General features: G+C 33.1%; 1 protein-coding gene across 1 annotated transcript in view; it reads left to right on the plus strand.

The window, feature by feature from the left end:
* Positions 1 to 21770, plus strand: part of LOC124362829 (transient receptor potential-gamma protein) — a 346796-nt gene that overhangs the window by 314732 nt on the left and 10294 nt on the right. Inside the window, exons 6-15 of the mRNA XM_046817664.1 lie at positions 3929 to 4071; positions 9407 to 9608; positions 9817 to 9987; positions 11800 to 12034; positions 12946 to 13101; positions 15645 to 15784; positions 16789 to 16898; positions 17877 to 18010; positions 19312 to 19450; positions 20276 to 20471. Coding sequence (XP_046673620.1) covers positions 3929 to 4071; positions 9407 to 9608; positions 9817 to 9987; positions 11800 to 12034; positions 12946 to 13101; positions 15645 to 15784; positions 16789 to 16898; positions 17877 to 18010; positions 19312 to 19450; positions 20276 to 20471 — 1626 coding nt within the window. The remainder of the gene's footprint in view (positions 1 to 3928; positions 4072 to 9406; positions 9609 to 9816; positions 9988 to 11799; positions 12035 to 12945; positions 13102 to 15644; positions 15785 to 16788; positions 16899 to 17876; positions 18011 to 19311; positions 19451 to 20275; positions 20472 to 21770) is intronic.

Consider the following 21770-nt stretch of genomic DNA (forward strand, 5'->3'; position numbering starts at 1 on the left):
CAGCATGATATCACGAAACTTTATTCTCTTAACAAAAATTGTATACAGTTGCCAAAAATACATAATAAATTTGTATGTGTATAGGATATTTTTGTAAATTTTTGGCTTTTGGTATGAGTGATCAAATAGAAGAGTTGTTTTCGAGCATCCGGATTATAAGTAGTTTCTGTGGCCACAGTAGGGTCAATAAAGTCTGACTTAATTATAGACTATATTGAGTCAACGACTATGCAATTAAGAGAGCTATTGAAATACACAAAGTTAATTCCTATACTTATTGCAGGATTTTCAAAGGTGTAGCCTACTGAGACTACAACATAAATTTATTTTCCTTTCGTAAAAGATGACCTTGACCAAACGATTACTTTTTGGAAAGATAAAACAAATAAGAGAAGTAAGCAATGAATACGGCTAAAAATATTTAATTAGTGATAGGAACGAAATCGGAATACACGTAGTTTAGTAGAAATTGGAAATGGGGAAAATAATATTGTAAAATAGAATCCTCAACAACTTAAAACACACTCTGTCAGAAGAGGTATCGGTTGACATATATCCATCTTGCTGGCTTTTCCGGGTTCTTTAAATAATAACTATGGAGCTCCTAAGCTTTGGATAAACAGCTTCTCTCAAGAGATATACTAAACAAAGTTAAGAGCCAGGTTCTCGTTTAAAATCATAATGCTTGAAGAATTGTAAACAAATATTATCTGTACTGATAGTTTGTACAATTAGAATTCCATAGACAGCAATAATTAAAATCACAGTACATCAAATGGTGTTATTAATTCTATAAAAGCTTTATGAGATTTTTTAGTTCAATGAACTTTGTAATATTTTCTTTTCAGAAAATATGTTTAGTTTGATAAGTCTACTAATCATATAACTAACTATATATGGTATGTAATGCAGTTGCACCCCGGAGGAGGAATCACTGATAGTTGCTTTTAATAGTGACTTTATTTCAACTGCTGTGGGTAAATAGTTTTGCGAAATCCCACGATTAGGAAGAAACACGAATGCATCAAGAACCTTCCTTCTCGCCGACATAGGTTTTACTTATCTATGAGGTAAAGACGTTCGCTCAATCATTCGTGGTATGGCGCGCTGAGAAAGAAGTGATTTTGTCTTTTGTGCCGTTTTTTGAGTCAATCGTCAAGTAGTTCTCATTGCCTCCCTCCATACATTCAGAACGCCCTAACTTTTTACTTGGGGCTTATACAGCCTGGCAACGAAGAGGGCTCGCTATCTCGTTCCACCTACCATATCTGGTTTCACGATGCATCCAGCTCCACGATGACTCACAACTAGGCATTTTCTCTAAACCACATTTGTTCTTCAAAAAGTAACAACTATTTCTAAAATAATTACGGAATTTAAAGAGCATTCTCTCTCTCTCTCTCTCTCTCTCTCTATATATATATATATATATATATATATATATATATATATATATATATATATATATATATATATATATGACGCTACACAGAAAGTTTCTAAAGAGAAAACACTAAAGTTTGTGACTTTGAAAAATCTTCGGTGAGCAACTCATCATCGTTTTACAGAGTTACCGATACCAATCCCACACTAAACGAGAGCGCGCTCTGCTACTATGTTGTTGGTACAATTAACCAAGAAATATTACAGCATATTCCAGGAATGAATAGGACGTTTCGCCAAAGGATGTTGGAATACATGTATCTACCATGGAAACAGGAACTGTCAATATGTCATTTACACAGATATAATATATACATATGGAATTTATATATTGACTAATCCTTTCCATTATATCAACTAATGGACTTTATGAATATATAAAATAAAACTATTTATTTTGTTTTTTTTATAATATGTATTTCATTATCACTGTTGTGGCCTTGCATTATTATATCTATTAAATCCATCCATTAATTTTTATTTGTTAAACTGTAATCTCTTAGAAATACAAGCGTTACAAATCATATGTATATTTATTTATAGTTCATTATAAATAGTAAAAATAGTCATAACGAATCATAAGAACATCCGTGATGAAATACTATAGAGCTCAGTTTGCTGGACTACTATGTAGTGAAGAAAGCGATATTCGGTGAGGAGACGGCAGCGCAGTAGGTGAAGGGTAGCAATCATATACGAGTATCTGAGACTGGATAACAATGTTTACCGTCTGTCACAAATAACGATGGCTGAGCCAGTATGTTCTTGTTACCGGACCGATAACAAGTGTATACTGCGGTAACTGCGGCTTAGCTAGGGAAACGCGTGAGCGGGCCTTGGTCGTGGTTCTATCCTGAACAAACACGCCTCCTATATGTAATTGATCGTTATTACCTGCTTGTCAAACGAGGCTTATCGTTATTCATATACATTTATAAAGTACCAAATGTAGTTTCTCTATGATTTTGAGTTTGTTTGAAATTCTGTTTTTATATAATACTCGGAGAATCGTCAGTTCGGACTGTGACTTACAACAATAATAATGAGCTCTTGTGCGTATTGGTCAGAGGTGGTTTTCTGAACACAACCAAAAACAATTTTTGGAATGTAAATGATTTGGATTGGAAATCTAACACTACAGTGAAAAAGCTCAGAAAAAGTAATCTAGAAACCGAGAGTTAATTTGCACTGTATAAACACACAACCTTCTTTTTAATGAAATTTTTGTGGAAGTTGAAATTAGAAGGTTTTGAAAAGATTTATGAAACTGAGTTTATAATTTTTGGGAAAATTTTATAAGAAATTGTATTTTTTCATAGTTTATATTTTTCCTATCTTGGGCCACTTAAAACCAACCGTTAGACACAAAAGTAATAGTTAATTATCGTCAATTAATAGTTAATAATTATCGTCAGACAAATATATAAAGAGACTAAATGTGGTCAATTGTGGGTTGGTATTTAGTTAGCAGACGCTTATTTGAGAAAAATATCATAGTTTTAATCATTTTCCATACCCTCCAATTTGACCTCACCAAATATAAGTATATTTAAATATAAGTGTATACCTGTATATAAGTATATTTTTAGACCAACTTAATATATATTTTCTTAATCAAGGCAATAATGCACATGCCATTACGATACCGGAAATAGACTTTTCTCACCAAATTCCTTGACCGAAAAACGCTAGGCTACTATAGCGAAGTACTTAAACCAAAATAATATTAATTTAGCTGTTAGTATACGCTTTTTGACAAACGAAAACTGTGTAAACCTATGTATGTATATGCGTTTTTGATCGGGAAACTGACGCTACAACCCCCAAAAATATCTTACACAAGAGGTAAATTACAATAACCGGATGTAGTCTCTCTTTTACAATATAAACTTTTATGAGAACCATTATTATACATTTTCTTAATACGAGCAACAATGCAAACTCTGCTACAACACCTGAAGTGATTACAATGACCGGAGTTAGACGCCTTTTGACCGAAGAAGACTTTTCAGACATATGTGGCTATAGTCCATCATCTCTCCTCCATCACACTACTCCATATATGCTTCCACAAATGTTACTACGGACTTAGCATTCCTCCATTATGGTCTTATATATTGTAATTGTTACTGAAATGTTTCAAGCTATTCATTCAACTAATATGGAATGGCACAGATAAATTTGCGTGTTTATTGTTACTGATAAAAATTGTTTCATTCTCTACTTCAGGGTCTTAAAAATTGCTCTTTAAGCCTACAGTTTAGTTATTCTGAAATTTGTTAGAAGATTGGAATATCTACCAATGACAATCAATCATTTTCAGGAACGTTTATTATGCCGTTATATTGACGTACCTATTATTCAAAAGGAAATTGTTTGCAAAGCCGCGGGTACCTGCGGTATGCAATGGCGCGCGTTTTATTACTATTTATTAAATATAATGAGGTTAATTATAAATAGGTTATGTTATATCTCATGTTTACAGAGCTGGGAAGCGCTGCCGCCTGACACCGCCACCTTCACCCCCGACATCACACCCCTTATCTTAGCAGCCCACCGAGATAACTATGAGATCATCAAGATCCTCCTGGACAGGGGTGCCACCCTGCCCATGCCTCATGATGTCAGGTATATCAATATAAAAAGAAATTTGTAAAAAGAAAAACTGTTTCATACTTTGAAGCATTGTTCTGAATTACACCCTTTAATAAAATAATCTTTATTTACTTTAAGAAACGTAATATTTTTTTCAATTAAGTAATGATGGCTTCCATCTAAAACCCAGGTCAGGTGAAATTGCTCCACTAAGAGTTTGTTTGACAACTAAATTAATTCATTATTTAATTGTCATGTATAACAAATTCTAGGATTATACACAATCTCTGTGTTTGTATTACTAAGATTTTCGATTTTTAACTCATTCAAATTCCCAATTGGAAATGAAATGTTTGAATCACATAATAGTAATCGAAACTTAGAATTGTGACGATATTATGCTTGCTAAAAACCAAACGTCAGAGGTTTGAATACCTGATTTTTTTGAATTCATGAACACCTGAACCTCAAGTTGTTCTCAATATTTCGCACTCAATTAGCTTTATATATAGACTATGCCATATGTTCTCAAGTTATTGTGTTACACATCAACAAAATTAAGTATAATAAATTATACACGTGTTATACTAAAACAAATACTAATAAACAATACATTGAATGTAACAAAATTCTGCATTATTACTTACTATTAGTGGGGTTATAAATGTTTGAACTAAAACGCTTTTATTTGATTTGTATTATTATATTATGGAATAGCTGTTCTTATCTCTCGTAAAACCAAAATGCTGATTTCTATACACTGTATATTCTCCAATAACTATTTGGTAACAAAAATGTAATAAAACTTATAAGCTTTCGTTTACAGATGTTATGGAAAGTAAAGGTATGGAGGATGCGAATAAGTATGATTTTTTACAAAACGTCGATGTTTAACAGAAAAGGCATCCAGTAAATATATATTGGAATGAAATAATGGCACCTACGCAATTTATATTTACTTCAACGGAAAAATAATCATACAATTACAAATTTATCACCTCAAATCAAAACATGAAGTAATGAAATGTAATTGAAATATTGTCTAATTAAGAACCTTGATAAGTTCAATAAAACACACCATTTTACACTGCAACCTGTGCCACAAATTCATAAACCTTTAAATTTACATTTTTGTATTGCTCATGTCATTTTTAGAAATCAACGAATACTTTTCCAAGTACAGTCTGCAGTAAATTTTGAATGAACTGGAAGATAATATTGAATAACATTAGTTCCATAACTGTCTGAAGATGAAGAACTACGAGAAATGAATGTTTATCTTTGCCATATTGTATTTGTAATACCAATCAGCCTCGATATACAGCGGGTGGAAATACGTTAGATATGGGACTTAATACTTGTTCAAACGAAACAGGGCGGAGGCAAACATTGGACAATAATAACCTTCCGAGAACACATCTCCCTCAGCCAACACCTGCACCGACCTACACAGTACACAGTACTTGTATCCGGCCATCATTCTTTGACCTGACATGCAGGAAAATAATGACCTATCTCACAACCATAACACCATCCAACGGAGACCAAGCTGTTGACGCCTTAAAGGTAGATGTTCTTGTTCGTTGATGCTGATATTCTTTAAACGTCTGCCTATGTAAATATTACTGTACACAATTCAACAATACAACCTAGAATGAGGAACTCGAAAATAGCTTAAATGGGCGTGGATGCTCCATTGGACGAAGTTTGTTACGCGACAAGTGACGTGGGGTTATCCTTTCCCTGATATACCAACATCAATTCGAATGTTTAAGTAGTACTCAATTTCACCTCCCACTTAGTGCAGAGTCCAAACCAGAGTGCAGAAATCCAACACTGTGTAACAGACTTGACTCATCGAATCTGGAGTCCACGTCCGACTAAAAAGGGCGAACAATATAAGATCAATTGTAATGTATTTCAGTAAAATTACACTTTCTTCGGCATAATGTAAACTGGATAGCCCCTCAATTATTACGACATTTTATACTACATAATAGTTTTGTTTAACTATTGGTTTTGAGAGTTTTGTTGTTTTTTATACAAATGAAGTAACATTACGTTGGTTTTATTTATTTGTATACTTTACGAATGAATAGTAGAACCATCTAAGTAAGAAATGTGAATCTTTTTACCCTCCTAAATCCAAAAACAGTAAGGTAGTGATCACCCTGTGATCACCACCATACGCATTATACGCAATGTCCTGCGGTCTAGTATCAAATGTTAAAATCTGTTTTCAATATGGAACGTTATGCTATCTAGCGGCTAAGAACAGAAACAGTGATCTAATAAAATCTGTTAATTTTTAAATATGTTCTCCAGCTGTTACTGTTCTTGCTACTATTAAGGTCACAGTTGATTCAATTTCATTAAACATGAAACTGTGGATAGGTGAATATTACGTTTTTTTTTATTGAATTTTATTTCTACAAAATAATGAGTCTGTCACTGCTACGCAATGGTTATTTCCCATGTTTCTCTTTATGGCAGAGCCTTTTAGTATTAATATTAAAAGGTGGATGAACAATTTGAAAGTAGTACATTTGCATACAAAATTAAAATAAGACATTTTTAATTTTTATTTTAACAGTATCTACTACAGGTACTGTTAAAAATGTGCATGTATCTATTCTACAAAGTTCTAATCAATCAATCAATCCTAAATTAGGAATTTCCTATTAACAAAAAATCTACATATTCAATTCAACTTTCATCCTTACAAGTTACCAGTTGCACAAGAACTCAATCCTGCTGACCTTGAATTGCGTCTTATTTTTCACGTAACAAAATAATGAAAACATTTTTCAACTTTTAATAATCTCTAAGTGAGCTAAGCAGTACCAACTTAACAACTCAAAATTGTCGATATTGGTTAAGAGTTAATTTTTGGTAAATTCATCACCTATCTCTGCATGGTCAAAAAGCACTGGCGTGGTCACAAGTTCTAGAGTTATAGGACCCAATTTCTTTGAAAACCGAAAATGTAAAAAGATATTGTAAATAAAGAACAGTACTTTGAAATGAGTCAGAACTCTGTTGTTTATCAGGCAGAACCTTTTAGTACCTCAGCTGAGATTGGAACATACAGTAAAATTACCTCGTTATGGTACAGGCTATGTGTACACGGCATGTGTGTCAATGACTGTTTTATGAAGACTATCTCGAGTAATATTCCACGGTTTTGAATTGTAGCATTGCCTAACCGATATGTGGAGCTAACTGCATGTGATATTTCTTGTGGATCTACTCTAATAGCAAAACTTTGGTTACAAGACTTCACACAAGTACTATTTAAAAACTGCATAAAATAATATGTTGTTCCAATACCACTGTGCACAACACGTCCAATAAAATGTCAAAAACGACAATTTACAAAAAATGTGTGGATTTTGGTAATGAACAACTGCTATATGTTCCGTAAATTAAAATGGAATAATTATTTACATATCTTCACTATGTCAATAAGTTTTAAATTTTATTTCCTGCAATGCTGTCGTCAGGAAATTCAAAGTATGTCAAACGTATTTTATACAAATTGTTAACTGTAAATAACAAAACAATTCAAATTTTAATTTTCGGATGTATACTAATAAAGGCGTATACCTGACGACACAATTAGGAGTTCACAGTATTATTTAATATTATTTTATGTAATATTTAGCATAGTATTTTTAGAATTTGGAACCCATTTCCGCACAGAACAGGTTATTACTGCACAGTATGTCTGCCAGGCAATTGTGTGGATGCATTGTGTGTTCTATAGTAAAATTAATACAACTACCGAGAAAACTTATATGAGGTTTTAGAGAAGTATCTCACTTTACCTTTAAGTTCACTCAATCGGTTTTGGTTCGGGTATTGTTTTTAAATTTTATTGTCACAGCCATATGAAATACCTTTCTTAAAGACAGTGAACAGCAAAAACTATTCGATAAGGAATTGTAGATATTTGTACTGGGTGTATAAGAGTGACGCCCTTCCCTAAGATAAGCACGGCGAACAACGTGGTCTCCGCAAATTTCCAGAATTTTTGAGCGCCGACGACTTCACCCCGAGCACTATTATTATAGCTCTTTCTCCATAAAAGTGGTGATAAATAGCATGGTAAAAGAGATTGACGTTACTTCAGGGGTCTATAGCAAAGAAAATACCGGTTACATCAATAATGAAGACCACTGTCTATTATGTACAGACACCGTCAATTGACTTGGTCCTGCAGTTGACCGCATAGAACCGGTCTTTCATCACGTCACGTATGTTTACTGTAGAGCAGTGATATTAGTCACTTTGAAATCGATCCTGAATTAATGTCTGAAAATAACGGTATTAATCGTTTATTGAATGTAAATTAGTATGACTATTGGGCAATGACATATTTTTATACTAAAATGTGGGATTTTATGGAGTTACTTTCAATTAAAATTCTGTAATTTAATTATGGTTATAATTAATGAAAACCTATGTTATTTCATAAATTCATATTTATTAAAATAAACCACTCCTTTAAATAATAAACATATTAAATACTGTAAAATATGGATTGCCTTACCTGCAAGTATGTACTTGAGGCTGGTTACAAAACTTTCTGAAATGACAGTTTTAAATGCCCATAATTCCTTTTAGAGTGGGTAATTTTGTCTTCAATTTCATATATTTACAGAAGACAGAGTAAATGATTGTTACAGTACTATGACGTTTAAAGTAAAGTTACCTAAACTAAATTCCAATTGAATCACCTTAAATAAAAGTCAAAACAAAACAACATATCTTCTCCTAAATTAAACTTATTTCATAACCACACACATACACCGATTTGCTACACATTTGTATTGATCAAAACATTCTACAACCAGAAATATCCAATACATTTAACATTCATTAAAAAATATTAAAAGTATGCAAAAGAAAATTGTATTGTTCTCTTGCTGCACTTTATTTGAGTGGTAGTTGTATGTTAAGTTAAAAGTTAAAATAAACCAAAAATAAAAATAAAGATTTGTTATTATTATTTATTAGCATATACTACTTGCAATACATTTGTCTTGTAACTGAATGCTATGACACTGCACTCTGTTGTGAAGGATGCGTCACCTCCAGGTTCGAGGACTCCCTAAAACACTCCAGATCCCACATCAACGCCTACAGAGCCCTAGCAAGTCCCTCCCTCATCGCTTTGTCTTGTAACTGAAGACCATGACACTGTACTCTGGTTTTAGGTGCGGATGTGATGAGTGCGTCACCTCCAGGTTCGAGGACTCCCTACGACACTCCAGGTCCCGCATCAACGTCTACAGAGCTCTTGCGAGTCCCTCCTTCATCGCTTTGTCTTGTAACTGAAGACTATGACATTGTACTTTGTTGTTAGGTGCGGATGTGATGAGTGCGTCACCTCCAGGTTCGAGGACTCCCTACGACACTCCAGGTCCCGCATCAACGCCTACAGAGCCCTAGCAAGTCCCTCCCTCATCGCTTTGTCTTCCAAGGATCCGATCCTTACTGCCTTTGAACTGTCATGGGAACTTCGTAGACTGAGTTTCATGGAGCACGAATTTAAATTAGAGTATCAGGTTGGTAACCAAACATCGTACAGTTTGAATAATATTTTATATATTTTTTGAACTGAATAAATGGTAACACATTAAGATCGGGATGTTGTTGTGTTGGAGGGTGGCCGTCTACATCAAACTTTGTCTAAATGAGATATTAGTTTAGAAATGCCTATATCCTTGTTTTATTGGAGTATAATAGCCACCTATGATGAATTTCTTTGAACAGGAACTGAGAAAACAATGTCAAGACTTCGCAACTGCTCTGCTGGACCACACAAGAAGTTCCTATGAACTAGAGGTGCTGCTGAACCATGACCCCACGGGACCTGCCTTTGAACACGGGGAACGTATGCATCTCAACCGACTCAAGCTTGCCATCAAACTTCGTCAAAAGAAGGTAAAATACGTGTTGTATAACTCCATCTCAGTTACAAAGAAACAAACCTTATCGAAGTCTTTCGGCTCACACTTAAACTAAAATAGTTTATAGTCTATTATTTTTTTATTTTTACAATTTCGGTTTGATATATTTTTACAAAGATGAATGATATAAAGGCCGAACTATTTCAAGAATGTAATGGTATTGGCAAAGTTTCGTCGTGATATGAACCAAAAACGTAGATGTTAATTATGATACCAGTCACGTAACCTTAAGAAGTGATGTTTTCGGTAATCAAATCGCTATTTAATAAACCATATCAATACTCTAAAGACCATTGATTCAGGGAAATAATTTTAATTCATTGCTATTATCTTGACAAAAAAGTATTTCAATTTTTAAAATCTGTTTTAGTTTTTTTCTAATAACAGAGTTTAACTAGTCGCTTTCATGGAAGGATTTACAATCTTCTATAAGATCTTGTTTCAAACATATTGAGCTGCAACTGTTTACGTATATTCTTCTTTGATCAAAAATTAACGTAAGTAAAAGCGTTATTCATACAAGTATATATCAAAGCAATAAAGTAAGAAATATAATAATGTACACTTTAAAACAAACCCGTGTATTATGCCACTCAAAATAAAAAATAAGTAAACAAATAACGTTGGGGTATATAAAAAAGTTAAAGTATGTACAACTGTATGAAAGTCAGCGTTAATTACAAACATAAATACTAAGACTGCATACTAGGACCACAGGTTATAGTACCAACCATGTACGATATTCTGTATGCTAAGATAACAGAGTAAAATTATACAGAAATTAAACTTCTTGTTATCAAGGTAATGAGAATAAAAAGAGATAAGTATAATATGAACTTAGTCAAATTATTGACAGATTGGTATTAGGTTTTTGCTACCAGCCGAATAAAACAGAGCCAATAAACAAGCAGAAAGATAATGCTAAGTAAAGAAATGAATTTATGGTAGAAGTAAAGCTTGGAACCTACAGGGCATTTAAAATTTAATTATTAAGAGAATTATTGAGATGCGGAAGGCCAATACATAAAAACAGTATAAAATAGAAGCTAGATATCAAAGTAATGAAAGACCGAGGGCAAAGGGAGAGTGTAATAGGGCTATATTATCAGAAGCTGATAACAAATAACGGGTTAGACGTTAATGTAGAAACAAAGACTATTTACATTTAAGAGAAACTGAGTATACAAATTTAGGAAGAAGACTAGGTTAAGAAAGGCCATTGAGCCTTAAAATAACTAAGACCAAAAATAAAGAATAAGGAATCCTAGTGGACCTAAGGAATCCTCAATCCTAGTGGACCACAGGATGATGCATTGTAAATCCGACGCTACTAGGTTGATAACTCTGTAACAACAGAGGTTTATAGCCCAGGGAATCTCAAGGACGAGCCACTGAGAAGGTATTAAGTGGCTCTGAGAACAAAAAGATCCTCGAAACTGATGAAAATCAGCAGTGGCTGAAAAAGACACTCCACTTTACTCCTGACGCAAACTAATCAGATCATTTGGATTAAACTAGTTCCTTTATAGTGTAGATTTTCTTTAAATTTAATATCTTACGTTTGAAAGGATAGATATTAATAATTGCAGTTCATTTATTATCAATGGTAAGAGCTAAACCTTTTACTAATGTTCAACTGCGTGCCAAATTGTTGAATGCTCTTCACCAACACTACGTAAAACCGATTATCTCCTAGATAAATTAATTCTACTAATTGGTCGACAACTATTCATACTCCTTTATTATCCTATATGTTTTTTTATAATGTATTTGGCACCTTTTTCAGTTTGTAGCTCATCCCAACGTCCAACAACTTCTTGCATCCATTTGGTACGAGGGGTTGCCCGGATTCCGCAGAAAAAACATGGTGCTACAAGCTGTGGAGATCGTCCGCATCGGGATGATGTTCCCCATTTTCTCCTTCATGTACATACTGGCCCCTCACAGTTCTGCGGGACAGACTCTGAGGAAACCCTTCATTAAGTTTATTTGTCACTCGGCATCGTACTTTACATTCCTTTGTAAGTCGTACTTAAAACATGTGTTGAGTTTAGAGATGGTTAGATCTGCTTTATGTATCAAAATATTGGCGTCTCATGCTTAAGTAAACAAATCATAAGAATATTTGGAAGACTCTCTTACATTAGAAATGATTATGAATTAAAAGTAAATAACGTAAATATAAGATAAAATGAATTACGGAGGTATATTTTAAGAAAATAAATACACTAAACCTCTCTATACAAAAAAGCGCTCTATATCTAGAAAAATCTGACGAACTTTCTGGACTTTTCATGTACATAGGTACACCTAAATAAGTTTATTGAACTGAAAGAAAGTTTTGTCCTACGCCATTCAATCTTTTGTATAGATGTTTATATTAATTACATAAGAGTTCTATTCCTGTTTCGAGTATCTTTAATTATATATTTTTAATAATAATTTATAACGTTCTTTTTCAAAAACTACTGGCACACGGTTGATTCCATTTCCACCAAATTAGTTGGTTCCATTTCAAAAGTTTTATAATAAATTCTTTGTAATTCTTGATACTTAAGTGTCATAGCTGAAAATACGAAATTAACAATATAATTTTACATATAATTTATTATGCTTTAAAACAAATACTTGAAAAAATTGAATTGCAAAAATATTTAATTAACATTATACAATTTTAATGGTTTTCCAATACATGCATGTTTTCACTTAAGGCCGCACTGACCGTACTGTCGATATTGATGTGGTGTTCTCAGTGAGAGCAAAAACGCATTTTTGTTACAAATTTATCAAAAGTTACATATTTATTATAACATTCCATCTAAGCCATAGGAAGAGATTTCCTTACATGGCATGCTGTAGACGTAGGTAAGTATAACATATTTATTTAATAACCGCCATGAAAGTCCAATACTCGTAACAAAATGTGTTCCAGTTTTATTAATATTAGCATCCCAGAGGATAGAGTCTCTGCTGGGGATGTGGTTGGATGACCCTGACAGCCTCGCCAAGTATACGGAGGCCACGGAGCCGACCAAGAGGGGAGCCCCTCCCTCGCTTGTTGAGATGATGATCCTCGGCTGGGTCAGTGGTAAGGCAACTCTCATTACTTCTCTTAACGTGTGTATTTAATTTGTCTCATTGATATGGCAGTTTTTAAAGCTTACGTAAGGTTATGCATTTGAAACTATACGTTTTATCTTTTGCGTCCATTTGGAAAGTAACCGTCCTCGAATTAGAGAAAAGCGTTCCTTATCTAATATTCTTTTAATTCGTTTCCACTTCATAATTTATAAAGCAGCTCAAAATCCCAAAAACAGTACAAGATAATTTTGTTTAAAGCTATTACACATTAAAGGTGATTGAAATAAAATGTTTCTTTGAAATGTGGTACATGTTTAATTATTTGTGACTTATAAATAATGGAAGGAATACAGAAAGTACTTTTCCTTATCCAAATTCAGTATTTTAAAAGTTAGGTATACCCTTTCTATTACAATTTAAATAATCACAAAGCAACCAAAGTCGCTATATCGACGATATTAAATTATATTCTCGAAAGTAAATTTATAGAATTTTAAACTTTATAAACACCGCATTAAATGAATGGTTAGATTTTTAAACTCTCACCTCCTCATACAAAAATCTAGACAGAGGTATTAGTTACATCCAATCACAACCAATAAGGAACGTATCAAGCAGATTTCAAACGCTCAACTACAATAGAAGTTATCAACTTGGTGTTGACACAAAACCATACAAAACACAACTAAGTTTTCACGTAGTCATCTTTCTTAATCCGATAATATCAAAATGCACTAATTAAACCAAGTCTATATTAAAAGGTTTTTCAGCCAGATGAAATTAGGTTTATTTTTACGGCTTTAGACGTAAAAACTAAAACAGTGTAAAAATGTATTAACCAGTATTACATTTTTAATTTTACTATTAGTTTATAATTTAATACATATTATAAGGTATACAGGTGTCCCCTAACTTTCTGGACAAAGGTATATCACGTTATTGCTCAGGTCAAGACAAACATATTTCACCATATGAGAATCGGTCTCCGATGCTTAGTTTCTCATCTGTCCCTTTGTATGTATTTGTTTATAAAAAAATAAATATCTTAAAAACTAATAAATTAAATTATACCAAATTTTGCTCAAATGTTTGTGATAACAAGGCCAGTTACTAAGAAAATGTCATTAAATTATCTATAGTATTTTCTAAATGGCGGCCATTACAACTTTAAATATTTTTAAAACCTGCAACTTTTCTTTGGAATTATAGGAATAACACTTTTTAGAGGATTGGATCAAAAATCTAATTACACCAAAATTATTTAAATCGAATAATAAATAGCTGTTTCAGACCATATTTACTGTGACAAAACTTGGTCTATAGTTCTCAGTGAATAGCCAACAACACAAAAACTATATAATACAATAACTACAAACTATATAAAAAATAATGTACAGTTATATAGTACTGCTATATACATGACGTATTATAAGGTATAACTTCGTGACTGGAGTGCTTTATCACTTGATTTACTGGTATAAAATGCTTTTAACAACCAAAAATGTTAAATTTATATGAATAACAGCATTGGTAAAGATGTCATCAATAAACGTACTGAAGTCGTCTCTCCAGCAAATTATTCTTATTGATGAAATGTCTACATTTACAGTGTTTACGACTTGAGTACAGTCACTCCCTGTTCGAGTCCATAGACGTGGTCTGTGGTCTGAAACATGTCTCCATTTATTCTGTCGATGTTTTGGCAAAGGAATTGCAACTGACAGATACAAGTATTTTAAGATTTGATTTACTCGTATCTGGATCTGCTGAAATGTGTTTGGTCTGTTAATTCAGTACGCGTCGAAATAAAACCAATATTTGCGTTACATTACACTTTGTTTACTTTAATCTGCACTTTATTTACAGTGCGTCTAAATTTCTTTCAAATCAAGACTCGATCAACTTTTATTTGTGAAGATAACATTTATATACGGATGCTAATAACTGTTTATATGTTCTATGGTACTAAAATATTTTATTATATATTTATGAATAATTAAGAAATCACGTCCATTTGTTATTTTTATTTTAGAAGTTGGAATTGATAATACGAGTATATTCAACAATAATTGACTTAAATAACGTATTTCCTTTATTTATATAATTTAAAACATAAAGGTATGTTAACAAAGTAAGCTATTTTCATAATCACTTATTTAGCTGTTCTTTTAAAAACAAATCTTTATCTTAGACTGAATTTCTAAACTTTTAAATTTAATTCTGGAATTGCTGTTTGTGTCTGGTGTAAAAACGTAATTTACACAAATGGAATTTTGCAACTTGTTCTAACTTTTGCTTGTTAGATCTTCCCCATTCCTCTCAGCTCGCTTTATGTCATTTTAAATTCTCGCACAAGAGGCTCTCTGTAGAGAATGTTCCAACCAAACTTTATAATACGTATTTTATACAGCAGTACTTCTCAAGCTCTTAAACTTAAGAAATGAAAGTGTTTTCAAAAGCTGTGAAGATATGAAGCCCCGTTGCAAATATGCTTTGAAAAATATGTAAACACTTTAATTGGCTCTTTACCTTCCTTGACACTGTCACCAGGGCTGATATGGAGTGAGGTGAAGCAGCTGTGGGACGTGGGGCTGGAGGAGTACGCGGCAGACATGTGGAACGTTATAGACTTCATCACAAATTCTCTTTACGTGGCTACTATTGCTTTAAGATTGGTTGCTTATTATAAGGTAAATAGTTTAGTTGTTGAAGTGTTTTTGCTTTACATAAAATACCTTGAGTTAGAAATAACTTAGATAAACAAAGAAGTCACATTTATGACTATTAGTATAAGAGAGAAATATTGATGTGGCAGGATTTAGCTGGGTTTAAGAGAATTTTTATTTCAAAATTTGCTAATAAATATTCCATATTTCACTACGAAATCTCGCTAAATGATTTTTTATTTCATAAGCTTTTTGTAATAAACATTAGAGATATCGGTAACGTCATATGGATTCCATAGGAACTTTTCACCCACCAAAGAGTGGCGAAAACGTGTTGAAACACGTTCGTATTTGGTAGAAACATTGATCTTATAAATATAATCACGTTCATTGGCCAACTTGGCACAGCATTTCATTCCAATATGGCGCCCGTTTAAATTTTAAATTCACAACTACGTTATTTTTGGACCTATGTAAAAAATAAAAAGTGTTCTGGAATGCAAATAACAGTCACTAAATATATTTTAATAAACAAGTTTTGTATTTTTAATGATTTTCTAGGTATCGATTACATGACACTCCCAAAATTAATAAATCATTAACATTTCTATAGCCCTAAAATCTCAAAATGGAATAATTTTACAGAAAAGCAAATTGAAAATTAGCATTTATTGGATGGGCATTAGTTATACTTTAATACACAGACTAGCAAAACAATTATGTGACTGTAAGGTTTTTGAACATTTTTAATGGTAATAATTCAACTGACTGCAAAACCTTTACATAATTAATAAACAAGCTGGGGGTGATACTCTTTCAAGTTGTTCTTAGCGAATAATTTAAGCAATAGTTACATTCATAAATTATTCATAACAATATCATTCTCAATGCATCCAATTAGTATTATATTAACATGCATTTTTATTAATAGTTATAAAACAATCAACGGATCTTTAGTTTCTTTCATATAGATTACTAGAATTTAAAAACATTTATTTATGATTTTACGATGACTTTTTTTACTACAGGCTCAACAAGAAATGGAGCTAAACAATTCTGACAGTCCAAGAGAAGAGTGGGACACTTGGGATCCAATGCTTATTTCTGAAGGGTTATTTTCAGCAGCAAACATATTCAGGTGAATTATATTAACCATTAATTAATTCAGGAATAATATGTGTGTGTGTGTGTGTGTGTGTGTGTGTGTGTGTGTGTGTGTGTGTGTGTCTGTGTGTGTGTGTGTGTGTGTGTGTGTGTGTGTGTGTGTGTGTGTGTGTGTGTGTGTGTGTGTGTGTGTGTGTGTGTGTGTGTGTGTGTGTGTGTGTGTGTGTGTGTGTGTGTGTGTGTGTGTGTGTGTGTGTGTGTGTGTGTGTGTGTGTGTGTGTGTGTGTGTGTGTGTGTGTGTGTGTGTGTGTGTGTGTGTGTGTGTGTGTGTGTGTGTGTGTGTGTGTGTGTGTGTGTGTGTGTGTTGTGTGTGATATTCAAACAATAAAATGTCTTTTTGCTATTGTAAAATGTCAAATCTGTACAAGGAAAAAACAGTGAGCAAAAATTGTTGCATTATCAGAACGGTACCGCTTTTTTACTTTAGTACGAGAAAAACAATCTGCTTAGTCTTATATAATAATAATCTTTTGTAGTGAGCTTATTGGTTATTGAGAAGCCAAAATTCAAGAGCCCTTTTACATATTGTAAATTAAGATTAAAATTTTACCTATATATTAAGGTCTCCTACTTTGAAAACAAGTTCTTTACTAACAACAGGACATACTCATAAAACCCCCAAAAGAGTTTTTTCTCTTTTGAATTTTGAAACTCAAAAGAGATGTCGAAATTTGAAACTCAGTGAGTCTAATTGTAGTAACCTATTCAATTGTTTTATACCAGGAATCTTACGGCATAATCATAAATAATACAATAAATTGCTCATCCAATGAACATAAATGTTTATAACATTATTTATGAACATAAATTAATCAAGAGGAACTATTTCGAAATTATTTTAAAGAAGTTTTAAAATCAGATTTGACTTTGTATATGTGTTACATATTGATACAGATATTTTAGCTATATAATGTATCTTAACCATATCTTAATCCTTAATTTTTTTTTCTAGTTCTCTGAAACTTGTGTACATATTCTCTGTAAATCCGTACTTGGGACCACTGCAAGTGTCCCTTAGCCGAATGGTGCTGGATATCATGAAGTTCTTCTTCCTCTATGTCCTCGTCCTTTTTGCATTTTCTTGTGGTAAGATATTCTCTGCAATATATGTTTCTTGAAAATGACAACACTTAAGTTCAAACATTTCTTGTTATATGGAATCTCTTGTCGGTGACTTAATGAGAGGTTTTCTAGTTTTACACACTAATAGTGCGACTCGTATTTATAATCAACTGTACATTTTTAATTACCTTCGTGTCAGGTTATTAAAACAAACAAATAGCATAACAATAACTAACTAACAAATTTAAAATTTACTTTTTACGATAAAGAGTTAGTGAAGTTAACAGGACCTTTCAGGCATTTGCGGGTGTCACACTCTAAGACTGAACCATAAATAACTGCTGCTCCTTTTTTTAAATTGTCGCCAACTGTTCTCTTTACTACTGGCAACTGGTTAGAGTTGTCAGTGGTTGGTTTTTTTCGAGCACGCGCATTTTGACCTAGGCTTAGTTTGAAATAAATATTGTTATTATCCTTAAGTATGTGTTTAGAATTGATAAAAAACGTGTTTGTGATTTTTAACGACTGTATGTCAGAAGATAGTGGCGTGAATTGTTTAAGTTAACATGGTTTGTAGTCTATGTGTTTGGTTAGTCATTTACCTGAGGTATGGATCAGATTGCAGATATTGAAACGCAGTATTACTGTTTTTATGTTTAGTATTATTACAAAAATTGTAATGATTGATAACCCTATAATATACGTTTTTTTTATTGAACGGTTAGTTAGTCAGTAACTGATTTATTTTTTTACCCAGCAGGGATTACTTCTGGCTGGTTTATACCTTCTAGTTGAACCCACCACTGGGCAGCAAAAACCGATGTGTCACTTCAATCTGGAATACCTTATGGATGTCCAGGAGCGGCACATCACTAACCGCAAATGTCGAGATTCTGGGGTTCATGGGCAGTTCGATAGGTCTAGTCTACTGTGGGTGATGACTTTTGGACTTGGTAGGGTTTGTTCCCTAACCTCAGAGGTTCTTGCTAACCTAAACAAGGGTGTACCACCCCCTGCCTACTTTGACTGGAGAGGCTGGTTCAGAGCTTGCCTCCCCTTCTTCCGGGGAGACATGACTTTGAGATGTAGTACCCTAATTCTTCCTCATGGATCTCGATAGGAGGCGGCCCCTACTCCCCAACCTTACCCATCCTGAATATCCTGTCACTCCAGAAGCAGCACAAAGGTTCTTACAGGACTAAATGCAATTTATAAGCTTCTTGTCCTAAGAGAACAAAAAAAACTTATTTATTTTTAAGCTAAGTTCCCACTCTGTGGATAAATACTTTGTTACCCTGTAAGTATATTATGAAACACTGTGCTAGGTATGAACCAACTACTGTGGTACTACGCCGATATGGAGAAACAGAGATGCCTGTCGACCACCAACCCCGCCCCTCCACCCACTGGCAACAAGACCACTACAGACCCTGATGCGTGCCTCGTATGGAGGCGGTTTGCAAAGTAAACTTTCCAAACATTCCTTTAGATGTATATCAATTAATTTTATATGAACAATGATTTTTTTCTCTAATTCGACTGTATTTTCATCACCCTCTCTACTCCACTTTGTGCTACCTTTAAAAGTTTTAGCTTCACATCTGAAAAACCTATTTTCCTGATTTATACTCCCAAATACACAAATACCATCCCACCCATCCACTTATAACTAGTAGGGTTAATGAAGAAATACACTAGATAAATTAGCTTAGCTAACAAACGCACGTTTTTAAGGGTTTTTAAATGTCATTAGCTGAGTTCTAATTTAAGTGAGCTGCTGTTAGCTTGTGCCAAAAATCAACTGTAGTACAGTATAATTCTAACCTAGTTGACATTTTCAACCCTGTTTTTTAAGTTCCTCGTGCTGTTAAGTTTATCACGGCCAATCGGAAAACTATAGGTATTAAAACTTTGGGGTATACTTTGGATAGTCCGTAACATAAGTATGTAATCAATAAATAGATTTATTGTATTTAGTATAAAAATATGCGCTGGCCGAGCAATGATATCAGGTTGTCTGGCGTAATATTTTTTTCTTTTAAATATCTTTGACATAGGTTAAACACTTAACGATATTTAAATATGTACTGATAAATTTATTATTTATCATAAATTAGCTGAAAATTTCAAACTTTTCTTAATTATTAAGCTTTCACAACAAACAACAAAACCATAAAATATTCTTCTTCAGTTTGCAACATGAACAAGAAATAGGATGTATGGGACTAATTGATGACAGTAATTTAGTGTTTTAATTTTTTTAATTGGTTAATGTTCGTTTTGTTTCAGTTTGTTTGAAACGATTCAAACATTGTTCTGGGCTGCCTTTGGTCTGGTGGACTTGGACAACTTCGAGCTTGCTGGGATCAAAAGCTTCACAAGATTCTGGGGGATGTTGATGTTTGGCTCTTACTCCGTCATAAACATCGTTGTTTTGCTCAATCTCCTCATTGCAATGATGAATCACTCGTACCAACTCATTTCGGTTAGTATTAAAATAAGGATTATAGAGCCTCAATATTATTTTATTTCAACGAAAGTCCTCACTGTTCAGAGGAATGAAAATAATATAAACAACAAAACAAAACAGAAAAAACTGTTTATTATTCTGGAAGAATACTTATCCTCACTATTTTTTGAGCTGATTTTTTTTAAATCTTCCAAATCCTAGTTACGCAGTACGAATTAACTAAACTGTATTTTTATTAATATTTCTTACGTAAATAACGTACATAAGTGCTAAATCTGATACATAACAATTATTTATTATGGTAACTAATTATTTTCCTCTTATTTCAAATAATATTACTTATTAGAACATATTGTATCTAATTTGATGAGGGTTGCTACATTACACCAGAAAAGGAGAATTGAGGAGATTAAAAATAAAAACAATTACGAACTGAAGGTAAACTATGTAGCCTAGTTGACCTGTTTGCAACTAATGTCTGTTCCAATTGTACTAATTTCACTTGCGAAGTAAAGTAATTACAAAGTCATTTCTAAACTGTTTGTAGAGCAATGTGTTTTGTTTTGTTTTGTTTGTTTCCAACGAGTAACTGAACAGTTGACAGGAAACTATTTAGCTGGGAAGTTGGTTTGACAGGTAGCAACATGACATACTTTAAATATTCAAGGGGGGTTATTGTGTCAAAGAAAGTTTGCCACTTTGAGCGAGATGGATTGTGCAAACCCAGTTACCCGGCTGCGACCAGATCCATCACTGTTGTTTTATTTGATTGCCTGCAAACTTGTACGTTCTAACTCATCTCGCTCAGCAGTCTGCGACAACATTATGCAGTCTTGGTTCCCCATCTCTGTGTCAACTTGATTTAGAAGACCTTGCTGTACAGTTAATGTTGGCATTAACTTGTTCAAAACGGTCAGAATTAAAAGAAAATTATACGTGGTTTTGTTTTAAATTATCTCCGTTAACTATCTTATAAAAACAATATTAATTATGAAAGTGAGTCATCACAAGAGTCTTTTACCTTATTATTTAAATATAAAAAGATGCCACTTTTTAGTGCAATTTCTCTCTAGTAAATTTTTGGCGTGAAGAGATTGAATAGTATGATTCTAACTACAAAAATTACAAAATTGTAGACCTTCGAGGACTTATTTTTCCTCGATAGTGCTCTCATAATCAGCATACATTATTTAATCATATCCTTAAATAATTGGTCCCCAAAAATCTTGTTCTTTTGAAACCTCTTTCGGGCCCTTATGGATTGGGGTGAAGGGAGCTAACCTTTGGAATGGTTGAGGGCACACGTAAGATATG

The sequence above is a fragment of the Homalodisca vitripennis genome, chromosome 5, assembly GCF_021130785.1.
Source record: "Homalodisca vitripennis isolate AUS2020 chromosome 5, UT_GWSS_2.1, whole genome shotgun sequence".
Lineage (NCBI taxonomy): Eukaryota > Metazoa > Arthropoda > Insecta > Hemiptera > Cicadellidae > Homalodisca > Homalodisca vitripennis.